The sequence below is a fragment of the Megalobrama amblycephala genome, linkage group LG10 (assembly GCF_018812025.1).
Source record: "Megalobrama amblycephala isolate DHTTF-2021 linkage group LG10, ASM1881202v1, whole genome shotgun sequence".
NCBI classification, from domain to species: Eukaryota; Metazoa; Chordata; class Actinopteri; order Cypriniformes; family Xenocyprididae; genus Megalobrama; species Megalobrama amblycephala.
In genome coordinates this window covers 11,670,324-11,691,653 of record NC_063053.1, presented here as the reverse complement: position 1 = coordinate 11,691,653, position 21,330 = coordinate 11,670,324, and the positions used below count along the sequence as shown (strand labels likewise).

Genomic DNA, 21,330 nt, shown 5'->3' with positions numbered 1-21,330 from the left:
ATTGATCCAATCCTACCAGGCAGAATCTGAAAACTTTTGCACTCTTGTGCATTGCCATGGGTTAGTGGAAACCCCTCAAAAAATAATCAGAGAAATATTCATTATCAACATAATGTATGGATCTCCATTCATATTCTGGCACTTTTTTTTTCAGTGGAAGCTACAAACCCCATGGTGAATGTTACATTCCAATCGTGGTGCATTTGAAAGCCCAAGGCAAATTCAAGATCCTTTGGGTTAACACAGTAACATATACGTAGGGCCCCACGCACCCTCTCAAGGTCGTGCGGATGAATGGGTGTGGAGTGGTTTGGTTTATAATGAGCGGTTTTTGCTAATGAGAGATAAAGGCTTTGAATACAGTCTGGCGTTATGCCAGCTGCCGCCACATCTCTCCTCCTCACATGTAGGCCTGCAGTTTCTGGGCCTCTGCCAGTACGCCATGTCCCACTCCTGTTCAGAGCTGTGTGTGTGTGGGGTAAACAAAGTGCGCATTGGACTGCAATGCCCTGTGATAGACAGACAAGTAAGTTAGGGGTGCATGAATAAATGGCTTAGTGTCTGTTCATATCTTTTGCATTATTAGATGCTTTGCATTTTAACAATTTCTATCAGTCTATTTCAAACACTCTTAAACGGTCTGCTTAGACTGAAAAGAATACTGACAATAATAAGCAAATAATTTTCAGCTTTTTGGACATGTGGAAAAAAGCATATTTGTCAGCCACCTGAATAAAAGAAACTAAAAGAGGACTGGACCACAGTCTGTCAGCCTAAAGTCACTGATCAACATCCCAAAATGAAAAATATGATGAATCATTTAAGACATTATTTCTCAACTGGTGAGTCATGACCCAAAAGTGGGTCACTGAGTGGGTCATGGAGTGTGTAGTCAAAGAAACAACAAAAACTTTTTACTAAATGTTTTCTGATGTGAGACTTTTATTTTGAAAGACGTGCTTGAAAGCTGTTGACTCCTCTGCAAAGACTTTGCTCTTCAGTCAGACAGAATGCATTTCCATTCCACTGCACTACATTTCCATTGTTTTTTTATGTAAACACGCTAGATGGACATGTTTGACCATTGCGCTCGCATCTTTTGCAGACTCTCGCGCATGACTCGGCATTCTGAAAACAAAGCACTCAAGTTAAAAGAAGTTAAACTTTTAAAAACACATCTCTAGACCTTGCGGGGGGGTTATTCTGCTCCACTGACCTGCTTCTCGCGTAGTTCCGATTCAGTATCTGCTTTCAGACAAGATGATGTCAGGCTATATGTCAGTGTCAATATTCTAACATTTTTTTCATAACTTGTTAGGGCCGGTTTACACAGAATGCATTTTTGCAGTCAAAATTAAGAGCATACAAAACGTCGTAGTTGTCAATTTCCAAAATTCCAAAAAGTAACAATAAATTACGTAAATGGTACATTGTTTGTTAACTGGGAAGGATTAGCATGCAGCTATGATTTTCATTCTATTCATCAGGACCAGTGTCCATTTGTTTTATTAACAGTTCATGTTAGTATTGTGTATTTACCATGGTAACTGTAGTTTCTGTAGCCTTAACCCAAAACTCCACCAATTCCATATTTTTGATGATTGTGGTGGCTCAACTTACTAACTAGTTTGGGACTGCTATTTAAAGGTGCCCTAGAATTAAAAATTGAATTTATATTGGCATAGTTAAATAACAAGAGTTCAGTACATGGAAATGACATACAGTGAGTTTCAAACTCCATTGTTTCCTCCTTCTTATATAAATCTCATTTGTTTAAAAGACCTCCGAATAACAGGCGAATCTCAACATAACACCGACTGTTACGTAACAGTCGGGGTGTACGCCCCCAATATTTGCATATGCCAACCCATGTTCCCAACATTATGAAAGGCATTAGACAAGGGCAGCCAGTAACGTCTGGATCTGTGCACAGCCGAATCATCAGACTAGGTAAGCAAGCAATAACAACAGCGAAAAATGGCAGATGGAGCAATAATAACTGACATAATCCATGATATCATGATATTTTTAGTGATATTTGTAAATTGTCTTTCTAAATGTTTCGTTAGCATGTTGCTAATGTAGGCTACTGTTGGTTAAAGTTACCATCGTTTATTACTGTATTCACGGAGACAAGAGCCGTCACTATTTTCATTTTTAAACACTTGCAGTCTGTATAATTCATAAACACAACTTCATTCTTTATAAATCTCTCCAACAGTGTGTAATGTTAGCTTTAGCCATGCAGCATAGCCTCAAACTCATTCAGAATCAAATGTAAACATCCAAATAAATACTATACTCACATGACCCGAAGCATGCATGCAGCATACATGACGAACATCTTGTAAAGATCCATTTGAGGGTTATATTAGCTGCGTGAACTTTGTAAATGCACTGTATTATAGAGTCGCGAGCTCGATGTGCAGGGAGCACGAGATTTAAAGGGCCAGCAGCCCTGAATCGGTGCATAGTTAATGATGCCCCAAAATAGGAAGTTAAAAAAATTAATTTAAAAAAATCTATGGGGTATTTTGAGCTGAAACTTCACAGACACATTCAGTGGACACATTAGACTTATATTACATCTTGTAAAAAAACATTTGATGGCACCTTTAATAGCCTTACCCTAAAATACTGTTTATTCATCAGTGTTAGTGAAATTATTACAATTTATGTGCATGTTAAGTAAAGTGGGATGGTACTTATTGTTAACCAATTGTTTTTTCCCTAAAAATGTTGGTTGTGACTTAGCGACCATGGGAAAATCTGGGTCCCATGGCAAAGCCAGTTGAAAACCACTAGGATTATTGACAATGATTAATTACTGAAAATGAATGCACAATATAAATACACCAAACAAAATGAATGTATATGGACACTATCATAATCTCTAAAATGATGCTGTTAATAGTTGTGTTTTTTACATCAGAGACCGTTCTCACCTCTCCTCTGGCGTGTCCACATGGAAGGTCCTCTCTATGACTGTAGTCCATTGTAGACATCTAATAATAAAAGTGTTCGGCTTTGGTCGTTCTGTTTTCATCAGCTGGCATTCTGGAAGGACAGATCAAAAGAAAAATGTAGCCACTTTAAATGTCATGTTTTCAATACGAAAAAAAAAAAAAAAACACTAAATAAATATAGACTTAAATCACAGGCAGGGAGAAAGCTGACCTGAATTCTAGAGTAAACTCAGCCCATTTCCTAACACACCGGCTGCGAGTGTTTGCCATTGTCAGAGTGTTTTATTTGATAAACAGAGGGGAAGCAGCGAGTCCGATGTAAAACAAATGGCCATTAGCAGAGAGGAGGCAGCGGGTGGGAGAGATGAACGAGCGAGAGGTACATTTGCTGGAATGTGGCGCAACATTTCATATACAGCACTTAGCTCTGCCACATCAGCCACTGCTCAGTCAGAGGGAAATAATGCACTTCTCGGGTACTTTATGAAAGTAGCAGGGAACAGAGGTGACGTCCAGACTGGGCTCATCGCCGCTGCAGATTTTGGGGACAATGCCCAGATGACAGGTGAAACGCAACAGCAGCCTGGGCTGCCAGTCCCATAATGAGGGCCCTCAGCTGGCCAATTTCAGCCACCTCTGAATGACGGCAGGGCCTAAATTTAGACTGGAAGGTTAATGACGACATCGTTAAGGTCACGAAGCCACGCACTGTACAGAGCGTCTACCTGGGCAGTAGAGGGAAAATTGAGTCCCACGCAGAGTGCAGAAAAACAAGGTCACAGCAGCCAGAATGTGACACCTCAGGAAGAGAGGAGGCAAATCTGACAGTATTGTTTGCTTTGCCACATTAGATCACAAATGATGAATACTGCTTCAAGTAAGAGTCGCTAAGGAAAGCTAGCATGCCAATTAAACAGCCCAGAAGCTGCGACTTCCGCTGTTCGCACCATACAACATCTCTTAAAGGTTTTCTCAAGTCCAAAATAAGGTTGAGAGGGTGCCAAAGCATAAAAAAACATCAGGAGACAAAATATGGCAGTCAGCTCCGTAGCTGTTAGTGAGAATTGGCTTTTAAGGGAACTCAGGGTTAAAAATAATTAAAAGTTTCCAAAAAATCTTTTCAAATCTACTTTAAACATCTTTGTACTCTTTGTATTTAAGTTTGTTTTCAAAGACTTTTATACAATTTTTAACATAATATTTTCTTTACACTTGAATATAGATATTGTAAAGTACTGTTCAGAAGTTTGGGGTCTGTAAGACTTTTAAAAGTTTTTAAATAAGTCTTTAATTGCTGCATTTAATATATTTTAAAATGTAATTAATTCCTGTGAAGCCAAAACTGAATCATTACTCCAGTCTTCAGTGTCACATGATCCTTCAGAAATCATTTATCATCAATAAATTTCATTAAACATTTCTAAGTATCAGTGTTGTGATGCTTAATATTTTGTTTATTCATGATTCTTTGATCTACAGAACGTACAAAAGAACAGCATTTATTTGAAAAATAAATCTTTTGTAACATCATAAATATCTTTACTGTCACTTTTGATCAATTTAATGCATCCTTGCTGAATAAAAGTATACATTTATTTGATATATATATATATATATACAGTACAGTCCAAAAGTTTGGAACCACTAAGATTTTTAATGTTTTTAAAAGAAGTTTCGTCTGCTCACCAAGGCTACATTTATTTAATTAAAAATACAGTAAAAACAGTAATATTGTGAAATATTATTACAAATTAAAATAACTGTTTTCTATTTGAATATATTTCACAACGTAATTTATTCCTGTGATGGCAAAGCTGAATTTTCAGCATCATTACTCCAGTCTTCAGTGTCACATGATCCTTCAGAAATCATTCTAATATGCTGATCTGCTGCTCAAGAAACATTTAATGTGTACAATTGTACAAAATATTTGTGTACAATATTTTTTTTCAGGATTATTTGATGAATAGAAAGTTCAAAAGAACAGTGTTTATCTGAAATCTAATTTTTTGTAACATTATAAATGTCTTTACTGCTTTTGATTGATTTAATGCATCCTTGATGAATAAAAGTATTCATTTCTTTAATTTCTTTTCAAAAAAATAAAAATAAAAATTCTTACTGACCCCAAACTTTTGAACGGTAGTGTATAATGCTACAGAAGCTTTGTATTTCAGATAAATGCTGTTCTTTCTCCTATTCATCAAGGAATCTATGCATCAAGTTTCAACATTGAAAATAATCATAAATGTTTATTGAGCAGCAAATCAGCATATTAGAATGATTTCTGAAGGATCATGTGACACTGAAGACTGGAGTGACGATGCTGAAAATTCAGCTTTGCATCACAGGAATAAATTACTTTGTCAAATATATTTAAATAGTACACAGTTATTTTAAATTGTAATAATATTTCACAATATTACTGTTTTTTACTGTATTTTTAATTAAATAAATGTAGCCTTGGTGAGCAGACGAAACTTCTTTTAAAAACATTAAAAATCTTAGTGGTTCCAAACTTTTGGACTGTACTGTATATGCAATATTAACATAACATAACATTTAATTCAGAAATATGTGTATACAAGTCACTGTATGTATGAATACATTTTAATGGATTTTTGAATAAATTAATGTAATTAATCTTATAATGTTTATGTAGATGTAAAAATGCCTTGTTCTTCCTTCAAAAAATCCAGCTGTACTCATAAGGCTGCGTTTCCAAATTGGTGGATTTCACTGCGCAAAGCGATTTGTCATATGCTGCAATCATTGTTAAAAAAGACAAATTGGTCAATATGGAGTGTGGTGTACTAGGGAGCAGATGCAGGGCTGGTCAGGCTGTGTACAGGACTCGGTGAGAGCGGTCCGGAGGAAGGCAGTCTGGTGGCAGCTCATTGCACAGGGGGTGAGAGAGATGCCATTTCAGAGAGTGCATTAGGCTATCAGCCTCCCAGCACCACCTGGCCTCCCAGCTTTCTGCAACAGATGTGGCAATCCTCTCCCACTGCCAAGCGGCCCAGGCCGGATGTATGGCCACCCCTCGCTCCTCCAGCCTTTAGATTAAAACCTGGCCGGGCCTTTTGACGGATGAAGGGTTTGGGAGCCGCTCGTAGCACGTGTCCAGAAACCAGTGCTGAGAGCAGGAAATCCACAACGTAGCGCGCTTGAGATCGAGTTGCGTTTCAGAGGAAACAAGTCACTGCTTTTGATGCTTTTATTCCACTGCCCCCAAAAAATCATTTGAAAAAAACTCAAACTTAAGAAGAATGAGGTGAAAGGGAACTGTGAATGACTACAAAGCATTTTGTCTCATATTAATCACATTTTTGCACATCCTCAAAGATCCAACATTAGAAACAAGTGGCTGAAGTTTCAATGGAATCCCTAATCATTTCAGATCTGCCTTAACAGTTTGACTGGCACATGTTTTATTCTAACTGTCAGAGAGAATTTAAAATTAGGACTAACATTGTAATTTTGACTTCATGAAAAATAAAATGAGAAATTACCACTACAATAGACCATTCAAAACCACATTGTGTGAATCTGCGCTGGCAATTTTTAGCAAAGACTGTCACATTAGTATGTGGATATAATTTGAGATGTAGAGGGCATGCATAGACGTCACTTTCCCGCCGGAATGCGCTCCCTCAGCTGGACTGAGTGGCAAAAGAACCTGCTGCATGACTGGATTTAACAGTGGAAACTGTGAAAATGCAAGTAAAACAAACAATTACACTAAAGGTTGGGCTCGAAAGTGTTCCTTATGACATGTCAAAGACACCTAATCCATGGATATTGACATGCTAACAGGAGTCGTGTTTCCTGACATTTATATGTGCCTGATTTCGACGCCGGGGAAATACATAAAGCAAATCGGCCTGTGAACGCTTTATATAACTGCAATATAGGTAGGTCTAAATCGGAGTGATCACTTATATCAATGCTATATATATCGTCATATGGTCCAGCCCTAAAACTTGTGTAGTTTTTGTCAGTGTTGTTTATTTAAAAACACCCAATTATGCAGAATATAAGATAGAAAGTATTTAATTGATGAGTTGTCAACACAAAATATAACAATACAATATATAGGGTATGATTTTTCCCCAAAATCCAACATTTTGACACAAAATGATAACTGCAAAACATGTTTCTTTGCCTGGAGTCCAGCTGTTTCTGTGAATTGCAGTGATCCATTTGCTTCTTTTTTCTGTAGCTTTCAGCAGTCTGTAAAAGTATACCTCAGGTTTTGTGTCAAAGCTATTTGTACAGTCAATCCCAAAGGAAGTGTTTTGTGTGTTTTTCACAGCATTCACGCTGAAAACCAATGCTGCCGCTCAGTCTTTTGCCACTCAGTGGGCGTGACCGCAGTCATAACGGTCGACTGTGATGTCACATGCATACCCTCTATACAGATCAATGAATCCGCTCTTTTGCTAATTCATGGAGATTTACCTCTCAGTTGCCTCACAAAAGAAAAAAATGAACAAAATCTTGCTTGTTTTGCTTTTAAGGCATCACTTACTTGCAACAGAGAAGTTATTGAGAGGGTAGGGAAGATCTGCATCCTGTGGCTTCTCCTTGTATCCAATAAAGGACCCATCGGTTTTTAGCAGGAAGTAGCGAGGTCTCCAATTCTTAATATATTCACCTGGGGAAAAAAAATAAATGTACATTTAAATGGCAAACAGTAAAGCACATGACCTCAAACCACTTATGCAAATACAAGCACACTAAAAACTCAACCTCACATTCACACTTTCTTTTCTTTATAAAGAATTGGAGAAAAAAAAAAAGACATGATGACACTGGGATATTAATATCACAGGATTAATATCCCAAACACACAGAATGAACAGGATTAGACAGCGCTTGAATTGACTTAATTTTGACTTTGCATATAACTAATCACAGGATTAAAATGTTTACATGTTTACCACTGCTAGTCCAGCTGTCAGCTACTGCATCATCTGCCTAAATCCAAGGGCAGGTGTCAGAACAACCCATACTAAGGCCAGTGGCACCAGGTTGGCTTACAATAAAACGTGTGCGGAAACGCACTACGCAGGGGGTCAGAGAATCCTCACAGGGGGCAGCAGAGACACCTTTAACCTTTCTATGCTAAAGCCGCAAAAAACAACATCTGCTGAGCAGCTGGGCATGCCATATTATCATGCAAAACTTCTGGTGCAACAGCCTGTGCTATCTAATAATAAACAGCAGGATTACAAGGGTGTCAGCATCACCACGCAGGGGGCAAAGCCGCACGCACACACGGTCCAATAACAGGCTTCAAGAGTGATAATGCACATAACATCTGCCTGCTGAGTGATGCATGCTGGATGCTGGAACCCAACAGACTTGTTCATTTGCAATTTTGTACATTTAACAATGGAAAGTTCATGTTCAATTGATATTTCCTGAAACGTAATATTTGTGGGATACAAATAAATTTCAGATTGTCGGTTACGTGTCAATCGCACCATGTGGTAAACACAAAAGGACACAAGAAAATTTGGTTACACTTTATTTTGATGGTCCACTTTAGACATTCTACTAACTTTGCAACTACATGACAACTTACTCTCATTAGTGTTAGTAGACTGTTAGGTTAGGGTTAGACATTTGACACTTGACATTTGATATTCAACAGTATTCTTGACATTTATTCAACAGTGCTTTGATCTGCCTGCATTGACACTATTCTTTAAGAGCTGCTGTGCAGCCAAATTATATACCAGTTATCACTGTAAAGCTGCTTTGACACAATTTGCATTGTAAAAAGCGCTATATAAATAAAGGTGACTTGACTTGACTTGACTTGACTTGACTTGACTTAGTTGTTAGGTTTAGGGTTAGTAGAACACGGTAGGTTGACATGTAGTTGCAAAGTCACTAATAGTCAGTATGTCTGTTGGGGAACCAGTCTACCAATACTCTAATGACTGCTAGTTAACATGTAGTTGCAAAGTTACTTATAGTTAGTAAAATGTCTAAAGTGGATCATTGAAATAAAGTGCTACCGAAAATGTCATAACATACCACAAAATGACTATTCTGTCATCATTTTGTTCCTTGTGTCTTTCAAAAAATTCACTATAAAAGTAGTCCATATAGCATGTATGCTATATTCCAAGCATTACAGTAGTTGAGCAAAGATGATGTTTTTCACAGAAAAATGAGAGTAAATTATGACAGATTTGTGAAATAATCCTTTAGTCATTTTTAAATAATATTTAATGGTCCTATAGATCTGTTTTTGGTAGAAAAACTTTACATTTTTCTTCAGCATGTGTCTTCAACCACTGTCCTTTCAAATAAAGGCAAAAGTTTTAAAATTATGTAAACTGATGGATATCAAAACAGAAGCACATCCTACTTTTGTTTTTATTTAAGCCATAAAGCTATACAATCCTTCAAAAAAAAAATATGCTGAATCTAACCTCAGGACTAAACTGTTTAAATCTGTTCTTGCTGATTGTATTTATTAAGATCGACAATCTGGTATTTGTTGAAGCGCAGACGCAGGAGAATCCACAGACATGTACTTTCTGATTCTGAACTCCTGGTAATTAGCCACGATCTTCTCTAAGTGACACATGAGCCTCGTGACAGCTCTGATCACTTTTTTTCAGCAGAAGAGAAAATAAACAACATGTTCTATTTGTAACATCCACTTAAAGCATAATGACACCAGCTTCTCCTAATTAACACATCAGAGAAAAACACCTGCTCATGTTAATTTGAGGAGATGGAGGTCTTTGCCGGTATGCCTCAATGAGGAAGAGGAATCGCTGGGTAGGAGGGAACAGCTGAATAGAGGCATCCGCCTTCCAATCAAAAGGTACAAATAAAGAAGGGAAAAGGGATGAAGGATAAAAGTGTGCTGCGAGTCAAAGCGATCGTACATAAACGTATCTGTCTTTGACCATAGTATTTTCTCCACAGATAAAACTTTAGTAAGAGGGCTTGTTGATTTTCCAAAGATTCAGCTTGATATTTTTTAATTAGAAAGGCATGGTATGGTACTCATATGGGAAACGTAGGTTTGAATCCAGCCTGATTTTATTTCACCCTCCTCTAAACCCCTTTTAATTTTCTTTTTCTGACAATAAAAAGTAGCAAAAGCCTCAAAATAATAATAGATAAGAATTTAAAAAATAATATATTATATGATAATTAAAAAAAAAAAAAAAAACACTTTCGTCTTCTCTAAAGTGAGCATAAACTGTCACACACAACATTATTCCTATTATTAGTGGATCATTTATGGACAAACGCAAAGCAAAGAGTTCAATCCTGGACGATCTGATCCTGGATCAGCCATGGCGTCTTGTTAACCAGCATAGAGTACAATCACTGTGCCGCTGACAGAGCCAGGGGTTGAACAGAAGGGGCTGTGTGACTAAAAGCAAATGTCGCTCAAATCCAGCCAGTGCTGTTTCATCAAACCATTTTTACTGGCTTGTCAATCGTGAAATTTGTTTCTTTAGATCCAAAACAGTAGGCGGACAGTTGGTCTGGCAGGTGCTGGTGATGCTTCTACCCTCAAGTTTCCAGAGCATTTGGTCAAAGTGAACAGTCCTATTGGTTACCATTATTGCAAAGCACCAGGGTCGTGAACACCTTAGATGTTCAGATCAGTGGTTGACCACTTCGGATGACTGTTCAATGAATACGCTTGGTTTAGAGCCTAAGAATCTGCATTACAATACACTTTCTCGGACTAAAAAGCTTGCAGGTAATACCTGAGCGATCGCCGGCAAATATGCAACAGGACATCCAAAGTCCCTCCTGCCCCATTCCAATTAAGTTCTGAATCCAAACAGCTCCAATTGAACAATTAAAATATCATACTGAGTGCCATTCAATTACAAGCCCAGATTAATTGTTCATTTGTCTGTGGTCTGTGACAGCCTGATGGCTGTGGGACGGAGAATTGGACGGGCCACTTTCGAGACAGACGCGATCCTGAGCAAACTTCCCCCCAAAACATCCGAGCCACTCCTGAGACTTCCCGAAGGCTCGCTGCCTCTGCCACGCTCGTTCCGACGTGACGGAGCTTCAGCAGGACAGGAGGAAAAAACAAGCCCACGGAACACAAAAAAACAAGGCCATTTGTTAATCAGCCCAAACAAGGATTTAATTTAATGCTTTGGCGGGAACTGCTCTACTTTGCAGATGGCTTAAAGATGGGCATGTGATGGGTGCCCTGGGACCAGCGGGCTGTCGCGTTCCAGCACACGCCGGGCACTCCAAGCGGCACCAGCTCGCCTGGGCACGAGCGCCCACAGCCGCTACAGCGCAGCCTGGGCACCGGCACGTGGTCCGAGACGTGGGCAGCATTAGGTGGTGCAGTACGGATGGAGAATGCGCGGGAGGGAGAGCTGGCCGCTTATGGAGATTGGTGTGTTTTGTTCACCATGTACCGCAGCAGCTTGCCGGAGGAGAGCGGCTGGAGTCACTTTGTCAGTTTGGCAGAGACGGACGCAGCATGGACACACTCACACTCTGACTCATTCACACACACACACACACTCGCACAAACAGTTGCTCTGAGAAACTATTGTCAGAAGTATTGCTTCTTAGTCTGCCCCATGTTCTAATGGTTAGCACGGCAGCACTTTTCTGCTGCAGATGTTAAGTCGTTAACTGTGATATGACTGCAATGAGCACTTTGTTACACTGATGATTCAACTACGGCCACTTTCAGCCCTGTGGACTTTCAGGAAATAAACTCCCATAAAACAGTTTTTGCACTCACTAGTTTCATTTGTCCACTAACAATTTCCAACAGTGGAGAATTCAGTCATTTGTCTGACACATCATGAACATGTTTACCGAGTTGGACAATAAAAATATAAAACTTAAAGAGTTATTTACCTTGATTTTCTTCACACATCTCACATATATTAGGCATGATCTTTTTCGGACTATTGAAAAAAGTTATTAAAAGGCAAAAAAAAAACGCTGATTGTGGCATCAATGTCATAATTTGCGTAAAAAAATAATAAATATTCAAATGGATTATTTCAGTTTGTTAAGATTAAATCATTTTAAAATATAGAAAAAATATTAAATAATAATTATATTATTATTTTATATTGATTAATTATATATTTAATATAATTATATAATTTAATATAATTACTTTTATATATTTAATATAATTAATATATTTAATTATATTAAAAATAAACAAGTATACTCTATGTTAAGATTTACAGTTTTAAAATGATAAAAAAAAGAGTAAATAATAATATCATATAATCCTTTTATAATGGAATTAATTTTATAATTATAATAAATATATAGCAAAAGTCATTACTATAGAAATAACAGTACATTTTGCATAATTATAAGCAACTAACCCAAAACGAAACACTAACCATATAATAAATACATGTTGTTAATTAATATTAGTCAGTATTATTTGTGACTCTAGACCACAAAACCAGTCTATTTGTAGCACTAGCCAACAATACATTGTATGGGTCAAAATTATCGATTTTTCTTTTATGCCAAAAATCATTAGGATATTAAGTAAACATCATGTTCCATGAAGATATTTTGTAAATTTCCTACCATAAATATATCAAAAATGTATTTTTGTAATGGATATGCATTGCTGAGGACTTCATTTGGACAACTTTAGAGGCGATTTTCTCAAAATTTAGATTTTTTTGCACCCTCAAATTCCAGATTTTCAAATAGTTGCATCTTGGCCAAATACTGTCCTGTCCTAACAAACCATACATCAATGGAAAACTTATTTATTCAGCTTTCAGATGATGTATAAATCTCAATACCAAAAAATGTACCCTTATGACTGGTTTTGTGGTCCAGAGTCACATTACACTGTAATAATTACATCTTAAAATAAAGTGTAACCAAATTTATGCATAAAGCATTTGAAATGTGTAATAAATAAATGATAAAGGTATTACAGCTGTAATGTGACCTTCATATAACAAAACAGATTTCAAACGTTTTCAAATCAAGCCCTGGGATAACTGAACAACCATTTTCTGTTTGGAACCAAATGTAAACGGCACATAGACCGGTCTCAGCATGAGTCTATGGGTGAGAAAGAACAGTAATGACCAGAATTACGCGAGAGACTTTTACAGAGACCAATCTGGACAATGTCAGTGACTTTCAAATGACTCAGCCGCTCCTTATGTAACTGTACTTGGTCAAACGTGACCAACACCAGGACAGACTCAGACATGCTAATCAGCTCCACTGGAAAGGCGATGCAGCTGTGAAGTTGTCAAATGCAATTTCAGGGCTTAGCCAAGGTGGGGTGGAGTGGAGTAAAAGTGACAATACTTAGTGAAGCTCTGGGGATTTGCTGTATTTTCGCCTGAATTGCCGACAAAGACTTAAACACTGATCCCCTTACAGAGACTAAGGTCATATCACCTGTTACGACAGCCAGACACAACAAGGCAGATTGGCGTCTGATTCACTAACGCCACAACAACCAAGAAAAACCATAAACAAGGGGATACTACCCTGCAGTGACACCAAAGTGATCCCTTAAAGACATGATAAATAAGAAGACGAGGCCACATCCACAACCAACCCTGAAGATTTCTGTATTTTCTGTATTTTTTGATCACATAAATGCAGCCTTGGTGAGCATAACGACTTCTGATACATGAACAAATTTTACCGGCCACAAAATTTTGAACGGTAGTGTATCATTTCTATTTATCGTTTCATCCACCACAATAAGGTCTTTGACATCTTATTTAAAGGGGTTTCAGGAAGGATTATTATATCATCAACATGTAGCATTAACAATCATATTAAGCATATGTAATTAATCCAATTAAATTTTTCAATAAAAGCAATGTTGTCCAGCAGCGCAGGCATTAGTGCGTGCGTCCTCTGTGCGTCCTCAGGGAGGGCATCAGGGTGAGCCAGTGGCGCTGCAGCCATGGACTCGACACGAGGCTCTCAGACAACTTAGATGCAATCCAGGGCTGGCTCAAGCCAATCCACTTAACCTGAATTAGTGTCATTAGACCGCAGCAGGAAGGAGTGTCTGTGTGGATGTGCACATGGAATAACCCTGACAAACCCCTGCTGCATGATACTATTAAGAGCATGTGTGTAACAGAGACTATATGTATGCTTGTGAACACCAGGGGTTTATGGTCTGATGAAATAAGGAGGCTGACCGTTTGAGAGTAAGAAATGACTTGATACTACACATCACATCCAACAACTGTTCAACATCTGTACTTAAACTACATGTATAACATACAACATACAGTTCATTTTGAGTCGAGGGTCAGGCTAAGGAGGGGCGATAGGTGTGTTTGGAAATCATGTTTGCACAAAAAAAAAAAAATCTTTATTTTGTTTTCTCCTCAAAAGACAAAATTCATGTTTTTAGTTACTACTCGTAATGAAAAATAGAGACGGGGATGAAACGGCATGTACCGCAGCCAAACTTCCTCAAGGCCGTTTAGTCTGTTTAAGTGAGTGCAGATGCCTGCTGCAGACTCCTGCTTGATGGAGGCATCAGACAATGGGCGGCAACAGAGCAGAGAGATGTCAGGCCGGCTGGGTGGGTGGGGGGGAGACGAGGGTGCCCAGGGACAGGAGGCTCCCATGAGGCCTGCACAGATTTCAGTCCGCCAGCTGCACACAGCTTGCCCTCCTGGTGCTCCTCCAGCCCCCCAGCTGGTGCAGAGAGCTGCCGCACTGAGCCCGTACAGAGAGGCCATCCCGCCAACACACACATGTACATCACGCACGCACACTTGAATGTGTAACAGGATAGTCTGAGCATCAGCAATCTATATGTGACTGCACTGCAAATACATGATGCTGTGTCAAAGGTTTAACTCGCTGTCTATTAAACACAGACTGACTACAGAGTGCGTTTATTCACACTACACTGCATCTGCTAAATGATCTTTACTGAATGATTGCTTGTTGTTTAATACACTGTAAGATATAAGGCAACTATGTAATTGTAAATACATTGGATTACTATGTATATATAATAATTAATAGACATACTTTAATCATTAAAATAAATACAAATATAATGAACATAATAATAAATTAAATCAGCATCTAAAAAGAAAGAAAACAAACATTTTATTAAAAGCAATCTTTCTTTACGAAGTACATTTCTGGCCATATGTTGAAGTCAACTCTACACTGTTAACAACTTCAGCCACTAGATGGCACTAAATTACAGATACAGATAGTCTGACGGTTCAGCATAAGTATGAGAAACTGAGTTACACCTGTGTGTGTGTGTGTGTGTGTGTCTGTGTGTGTGTGTGTGTGAGTGAGAGAGAGAGAGAGAGAGAGAGAGAGAGAGAGTAAAGTAGTCATCCAACTAACAAACACACACATACAGAGGCAAATCAATACTAGTAGCATTCTCAGTATACAGAATCTGCTGAACAGTAAAAGTAGATGGTTTTACACTACAAAGAGAACTGCAGTTATTAAAGAAGGTTTAAAGCACTTACTTATTTTCTATTGCTTGGACAAACAGACCCCAAATACATTCGTCGAGATGAAGCCAGGCCACTCAAACAGACTGCAATTCTGCTTGGTGCCACTAGTGCTGCAAAAACGACACCCTTCAACCGTCATGACAAACTTAAAATTGATAATTACAAAATATTTATATTTTAAATTAATGCTGCTCTTTGAAATTTCTACTTATCAAAGAATCAGATAAAAAAATATCAAGGTTTCCACAAAAATATTAAGCAGCACAACTGTTAAAGATTGCTAATAATAATAATAATAATAATAATAAATGTTATTTGAGCACAGAATCAGCATATTATAGTGATTTCTGAAGGATCATGTGACATGGAGTAATGCTGAATTCAGCTTTGACGTCACAGGAATAAATTACATTTTAAAATATATTCAAATAGAAAACAGTTACCTTAAATTGTAATAAAATTTCACAATACTGTTTTTACTGTATTTTTTGATCAAATAAATGCAGCTTTGGTGACCATAAGAGACTTCTTTTAAAAACATTAAAAAAAAAAAAAAAAAAAATCTTAACAACCCTAACATTTTATACAGGAATATACACCAAATCACAATGTCAAGGATAATGGTATTGTGTCAGTGTCAGTACTGAGATGAATCGCATGTACCTGCCCTTCACCTCTGATTGTATTTCCTGCATAAAACACGCCAAATTAATGAGATTATTGGAGGAACTGGCAGCAACTTTGATCGGTTAATCAAATATCAGCAATTGAGCCCAATCAGGCCATCCGTTTTGCAATCTAATTTGCCTGTTGTTCACGTTAAATGGGCTGCAGCATTTGCTTGGTAATGTGCAGTCCTGCAGTCATGCTCAGCGGCCACAGTCGCACAGGAAAGGTCAACTGAATTTAAAATAATGGGTGACACAAGCTTACCTTTGCATGTCATAAAGCAAATACACATATGAAAAGTTCATCATAGCACATTAAGACTTAATGCGCATTTCATGCCAATTAGATACAGCTCATAATGCGTGAGTGAAGGTAAGCGTAGTGGGTCACATGAAGCAGAGGTTTGCTGTGAAAAGCCTGACCCATGAATCATTTAGAACAAGAGACGAGTGCAACAATGAAGAACTTCCCAACTGTTGCCGTAGCAGCCAGAGGTCAGGGAACGATCTTTAGTGAAAGGCGTGTCCCCCAGGAGCAGGCTGGTTTATTTTACACTGTGCCATTGAGAGGGGCCGCGCTGACAATGCGTCTGTTCGCGTGTGTGTGAGCGCGCTATGGATTACAGGACTCTCCAGTGAGAGTAACGCTCTCTGTCAACCCTTTGAAGCCGAGACGAGATCAAAGGCATGAGGAGCTTTCTTGTCTATTTTACTAGTCCCATTTTAATGGTCGATTCCATTCATGAACCGGCCCACGCCGAATATCAACAAGTTTCCTAAACCACACAAACGGACTGATGGGACTGTCATCATAGCCATAATTAATTCATAGAGTCAGGACGGTCTCGCAGGGTGACTTACACATGTTACCGTAGCCTCTGGAACATGCATAATACATACGGGCTCCAAACATCTGAAACTCGGGGAGCATTTGAAATGTAGTTCGTATTCAAAACACACAGTCAACATTGTGAGCATCATAAATCAAAACTGTCAGCTTTGCCAACTACAACAAGGCTGATAATAAAGTCTGGGTTAAATATAAGTTAATCTCTATCGACTGTGGCATGCTGTCAGTTACCACAGAAAATAAGAGTTTCTCAGTAAAGAAATCAACAAAAATGGGTTGACAGTTATGCTGTAGAAGTCTAAGGGCCAACAAACAACAACTGCCCTGAAGACTTATTTAATAAAACAAAACAAAACAAAACAAAACAAAACAAAACAAAATAAAATAAAATAAAATAAAATAAAATAAAATAAAATAAAATAAAATAAAATAAAATAAAATAAAATAAAATAAAATAAAATAAAATAAAATAAAATAAAATAAAATAAAATAAACAAAACAAAACAAAACAAAACAAAATAAAATAAAACAAAATAAAATAAAATAAAATACAAAAGTTTAGGGTCAGTTAGATTTTTTTTATATATTTTTGAAAGAAGTCTTTTATTTGTTTGATCAAAAATACAGTAAAAACAGTAATATTATGAAATATTAGTAAGGTTAAAATAACTGTTTTATATTTTAATATATTTCTAAAAATATAATTTATTCCTGTGATGCAAAGCTGAATTTTCAGCATCATTACTCCAGTCTTCAGTGTCACATGATCCTTCAGAAATCATTCTAATATGCTGATCTCATCCCAACAGTTGTGCTGCTTTATATTTTGTAGAAACCATTTTTTGTTCCAGGACTCATTGATGAATAGAAAGTTCAAAAGAACAGCGTGTATATGAAATTAAGTCTTTTGTAATATTATTTGATGCATATATGCCCAAAAAAAATCTTACTGACCCCAAACTTTGAACGATCGTCTTTATTTATAGAAAATGGAGGTGACTTCATTAGAATTGTCTCATTCAGACTGAAACAAAGGGCAAGGGCCACACATAAGCAGACAGGAACAACAGCTCAGGTCTTAGAAGGATGCAGCAGCGAGTCGCACCATCAGGACAGTGGTGAACAGGTGCAAAGGCTCTGAGCGTGCGCTCCCCAGTCCCAGCCTCTGAATGGCCATTACAGGCGAGTGGCGGGGTTGCTCCTATTATTTATTCAGCAGCGCATCCACCAGAGCAGGCCACTGTGCTGAGAGACAGCTGGCAATGGGGGGACAATACAAGAACCCCTCGGCCCTATTGTCTGACCAGCCCCTGTCTCAGCCTCTGCTCCCACACGAACAAACACACACACACATCTTTGTGAAGCATCCCCGAGCCTCTATTCTTCCAGAAACCAACATCACCTCCCATCTCCCCCAGAGACACACACCACAGCTGAAGCAAACAACTATAGCCATGTAATTCTGCCTGTACTCGGCCATCCCACCCTTACAGCCCCCCCCCCCCCCCAACCCACCAGACGTTAGCACACACACAACGCCAAACACATCCCAACACTTCAGATTAAGACAAACACAGCCACCAGCTTTCATTTAGAACACACCCATTGAGACGCTCAATGGAGGCTGGACAGATATGACACTTGAGTTCACAAACTGCTGTTTTACTCTGAGCTGCTGTTCTTGATGTGTTTGACTTTCCTTTAGCTGTAAGTGCTGAATGGAAGCCCTGTTATTAAAGTACATCGTAGTACTGCCAACTATAGACAGACGAATCATCGACTCATATTTGATGATTTGGAGATTATAAGTGATAACTGTCCGCACTTGGGCAATAAGAAAACAAGGAATCAAACAAACAAACAAACAATAAATAAATGTTTTTAGCTTGTGTGTGTTTTTTCATTTTTAAATATCCAAAAAAAGCATTTAATGACGCAAATGTCAAAATGTCAAAATGACGTGGTCTAATAATTAGGTAAAAAATATTTTCCTTAATCTTCAATGCATGTGAGTGTAAATGTCATCATTATCATTTTCAAAAATATTTTAAGGTAATATTTTTAAAATATTTATTTTATATACATTTTAATGTTAAATGTGCTAAAGAGGATGTTTTGTTTTATACATTTTCACGATCATCACGTAAACGATTGGCCCTCTGGCTTGTCAATCACTGCCGTGACGTTTCTTGTGAGAGAAGAGCGTGGCTGCGCTCTCCAGTAACTTTCCACACTCTACAGGCGCCGCATGCAATGTTTTTGTCAGGAGACAGGAGTAACAACTGCAGATTATGAGTTACCTGCGGTGAGTCCGACATAATGAATCCACTAACACGACACAGCGAATGCCGGTGGTAAACACTCGTGTTCCGATACTCGTGCACGAGTTTTGGGAGGCGTTCCCTCGAAATGAGCTGTGAAGGAGGGGGGTTGTTCTTACGCATGCGCTCATTTCAAAAACTCACTAACAGTCTTTGGTTTCTCAGTCGGCGAAAAGATCCTCTTTAGCACCTTTAATAACAATATAATATTTTATAAATTTCATGAAGTTTTTGAGGAGTTGCACCACATGACATTTTACAACATGAACTAATCTTACTTTTTCAAAAAAGTCAAAGTATCTGATATTTTCTGAGATTTATTGACCTTGACACACCGTAACAACCCATAAGGTCTGCAGGGGTCCTCTGTATGATATCACTTCCTGTTTTATGTTGTTGTTTTTGGTTACACTTTATTTTTAAAGTGATGTAGTTACATTGTACTCACTCAAATAAGTACTGAATAATATTAACTAACTAACTATATGTACTTACTATAGTAATCATGCATAATTTACTGTTATTACTATAGTAAGTACATGTAGTAACGTGTAACTACGTCACCTTTAAATAAAGTGTTTTTTGTTGTTGTTATTGTTGCATGTTTCTGCTTGTTGGTTGCATCACGTGACTTTGTAGGACATTTTAAAATAAACTCTCATGACAAGTCAGTCACCAAATCAACTGTTATGAAATGCATTTCCTTTGCATATATTGAACAGAGTAAAAATATTAAATATTACTTTTATTGGTCTCTAAAATGTCACTGAAATGGTAATATGAAATGCAATGATCTGTACAATTGTAGCTGCAAAAAAAATCATTTTGGCATAGACTGCAGCGTCAATACCTTTCACTTAATTGCAGCTGGCAAGCTGGTCGACTAGAGTCGGGAAAATCAGGAGAACTGAATAAAATGCTCTATGCCGTCAAAAAAATCCTCTTTTAGCACACAAACAATTATGAATAATGCAAAAAAAAAAAAAAAACATGTTCAACCATTTAGCTGGCTGGCAAATAATGAAAATGGAAAGTTACAGATGTTTTTTTTAAGTTCCTTCTGTCTGCTTTAGTGGGTATTAAGAAGGAAACTGAATGTGCAGACAAGCTCAATAAAGAAAAAAAAGCCTGAGTCATCAATTATGACTACTGTGATCAATCTTACAGCTGCTGATAAATAAGTTATGAAAAGCCTGGAGCTGCTGGCGTGTCTTCGTCTGACCTTTATAAGCACATTGGTGTAAGGAAGAACACCCAAACGCGAGGCCCCTCGCCTAAGCCTAAACTCACGTTCTAAAAAAAAAAAGAGTGTGTAAGTGTGTATGCGCATCTGTGTTGGTCTGAAATGACTGCTGTAGGGGACACAGGGGGTGCAACTTCTGATGTATTATAGGCAAAGAGAAACGAGACTGGAGTAAAACTATTACTCGTGATTATATTTAAGAATATCTGCTATCAACTGAAATTAGACAAATCTATAACAAACTGCCATGGAAATATGACTTCTTAAAAAAAAAATGGTCCAGTGACTTGCCCCAAAATAGAGGTACTGTTAGATGTGTAGAATCATTGAGAAATACAGTCAAACAAAAAATTATTCAGACATTTCTGACATATTTTTACTAGTGGGTGCAGGACACTATAGTTCATTTATGTAAGTGAGGATAGCAAAATAAAGTAAACTGTGACATATTATACCCAAAAATTCTTCATACAGTAGACTACCAGTAAAATTGATAAAAATTTGGAACCAAAAATTATTCAGACACTTTGACCTGACCGTGTTTTGCTTAAGTGTTATCTGACATAATTAAGATTATTTTTTTCTGACACAGTTTAACTCTGAGATCTTGTCATATTTTATTACCATTTTTTAAACTATAGTGAATAAACTGTATTAATGAATGAAATGTTGAAGGTGTCTGAATAAATTTTGGTTTGACTGTATGTGAATGATCCACATTTCAAATAAAATATGAAAATTAAAATAAAAAATTACAATTTACTTTGTTGCACATCACTTGCATT

General features: G+C 37.6%; 1 protein-coding gene across 5 annotated transcripts in view; it reads right to left on the bottom strand.

Annotated features, from left to right (window-relative positions):
* Positions 1–21,330, bottom strand: part of akt3a (v-akt murine thymoma viral oncogene homolog 3a) — a 93,200-nt gene that overhangs the window by 18,412 nt on the left and 53,458 nt on the right. For all 5 annotated transcript variants that reach the window (XM_048204585.1, XM_048204586.1, XM_048204583.1 and 2 more), the window contains 2 exons: positions 7,498–7,623; positions 2,946–3,057 (listed from right to left, as the gene is read on the bottom strand). In XM_048204585.1, the coding sequence (XP_048060542.1) occupies positions 2,946–3,057; positions 7,498–7,623 (238 nt within the window). The remainder of the gene's footprint in view (positions 1–2,945; positions 3,058–7,497; positions 7,624–21,330) is intronic.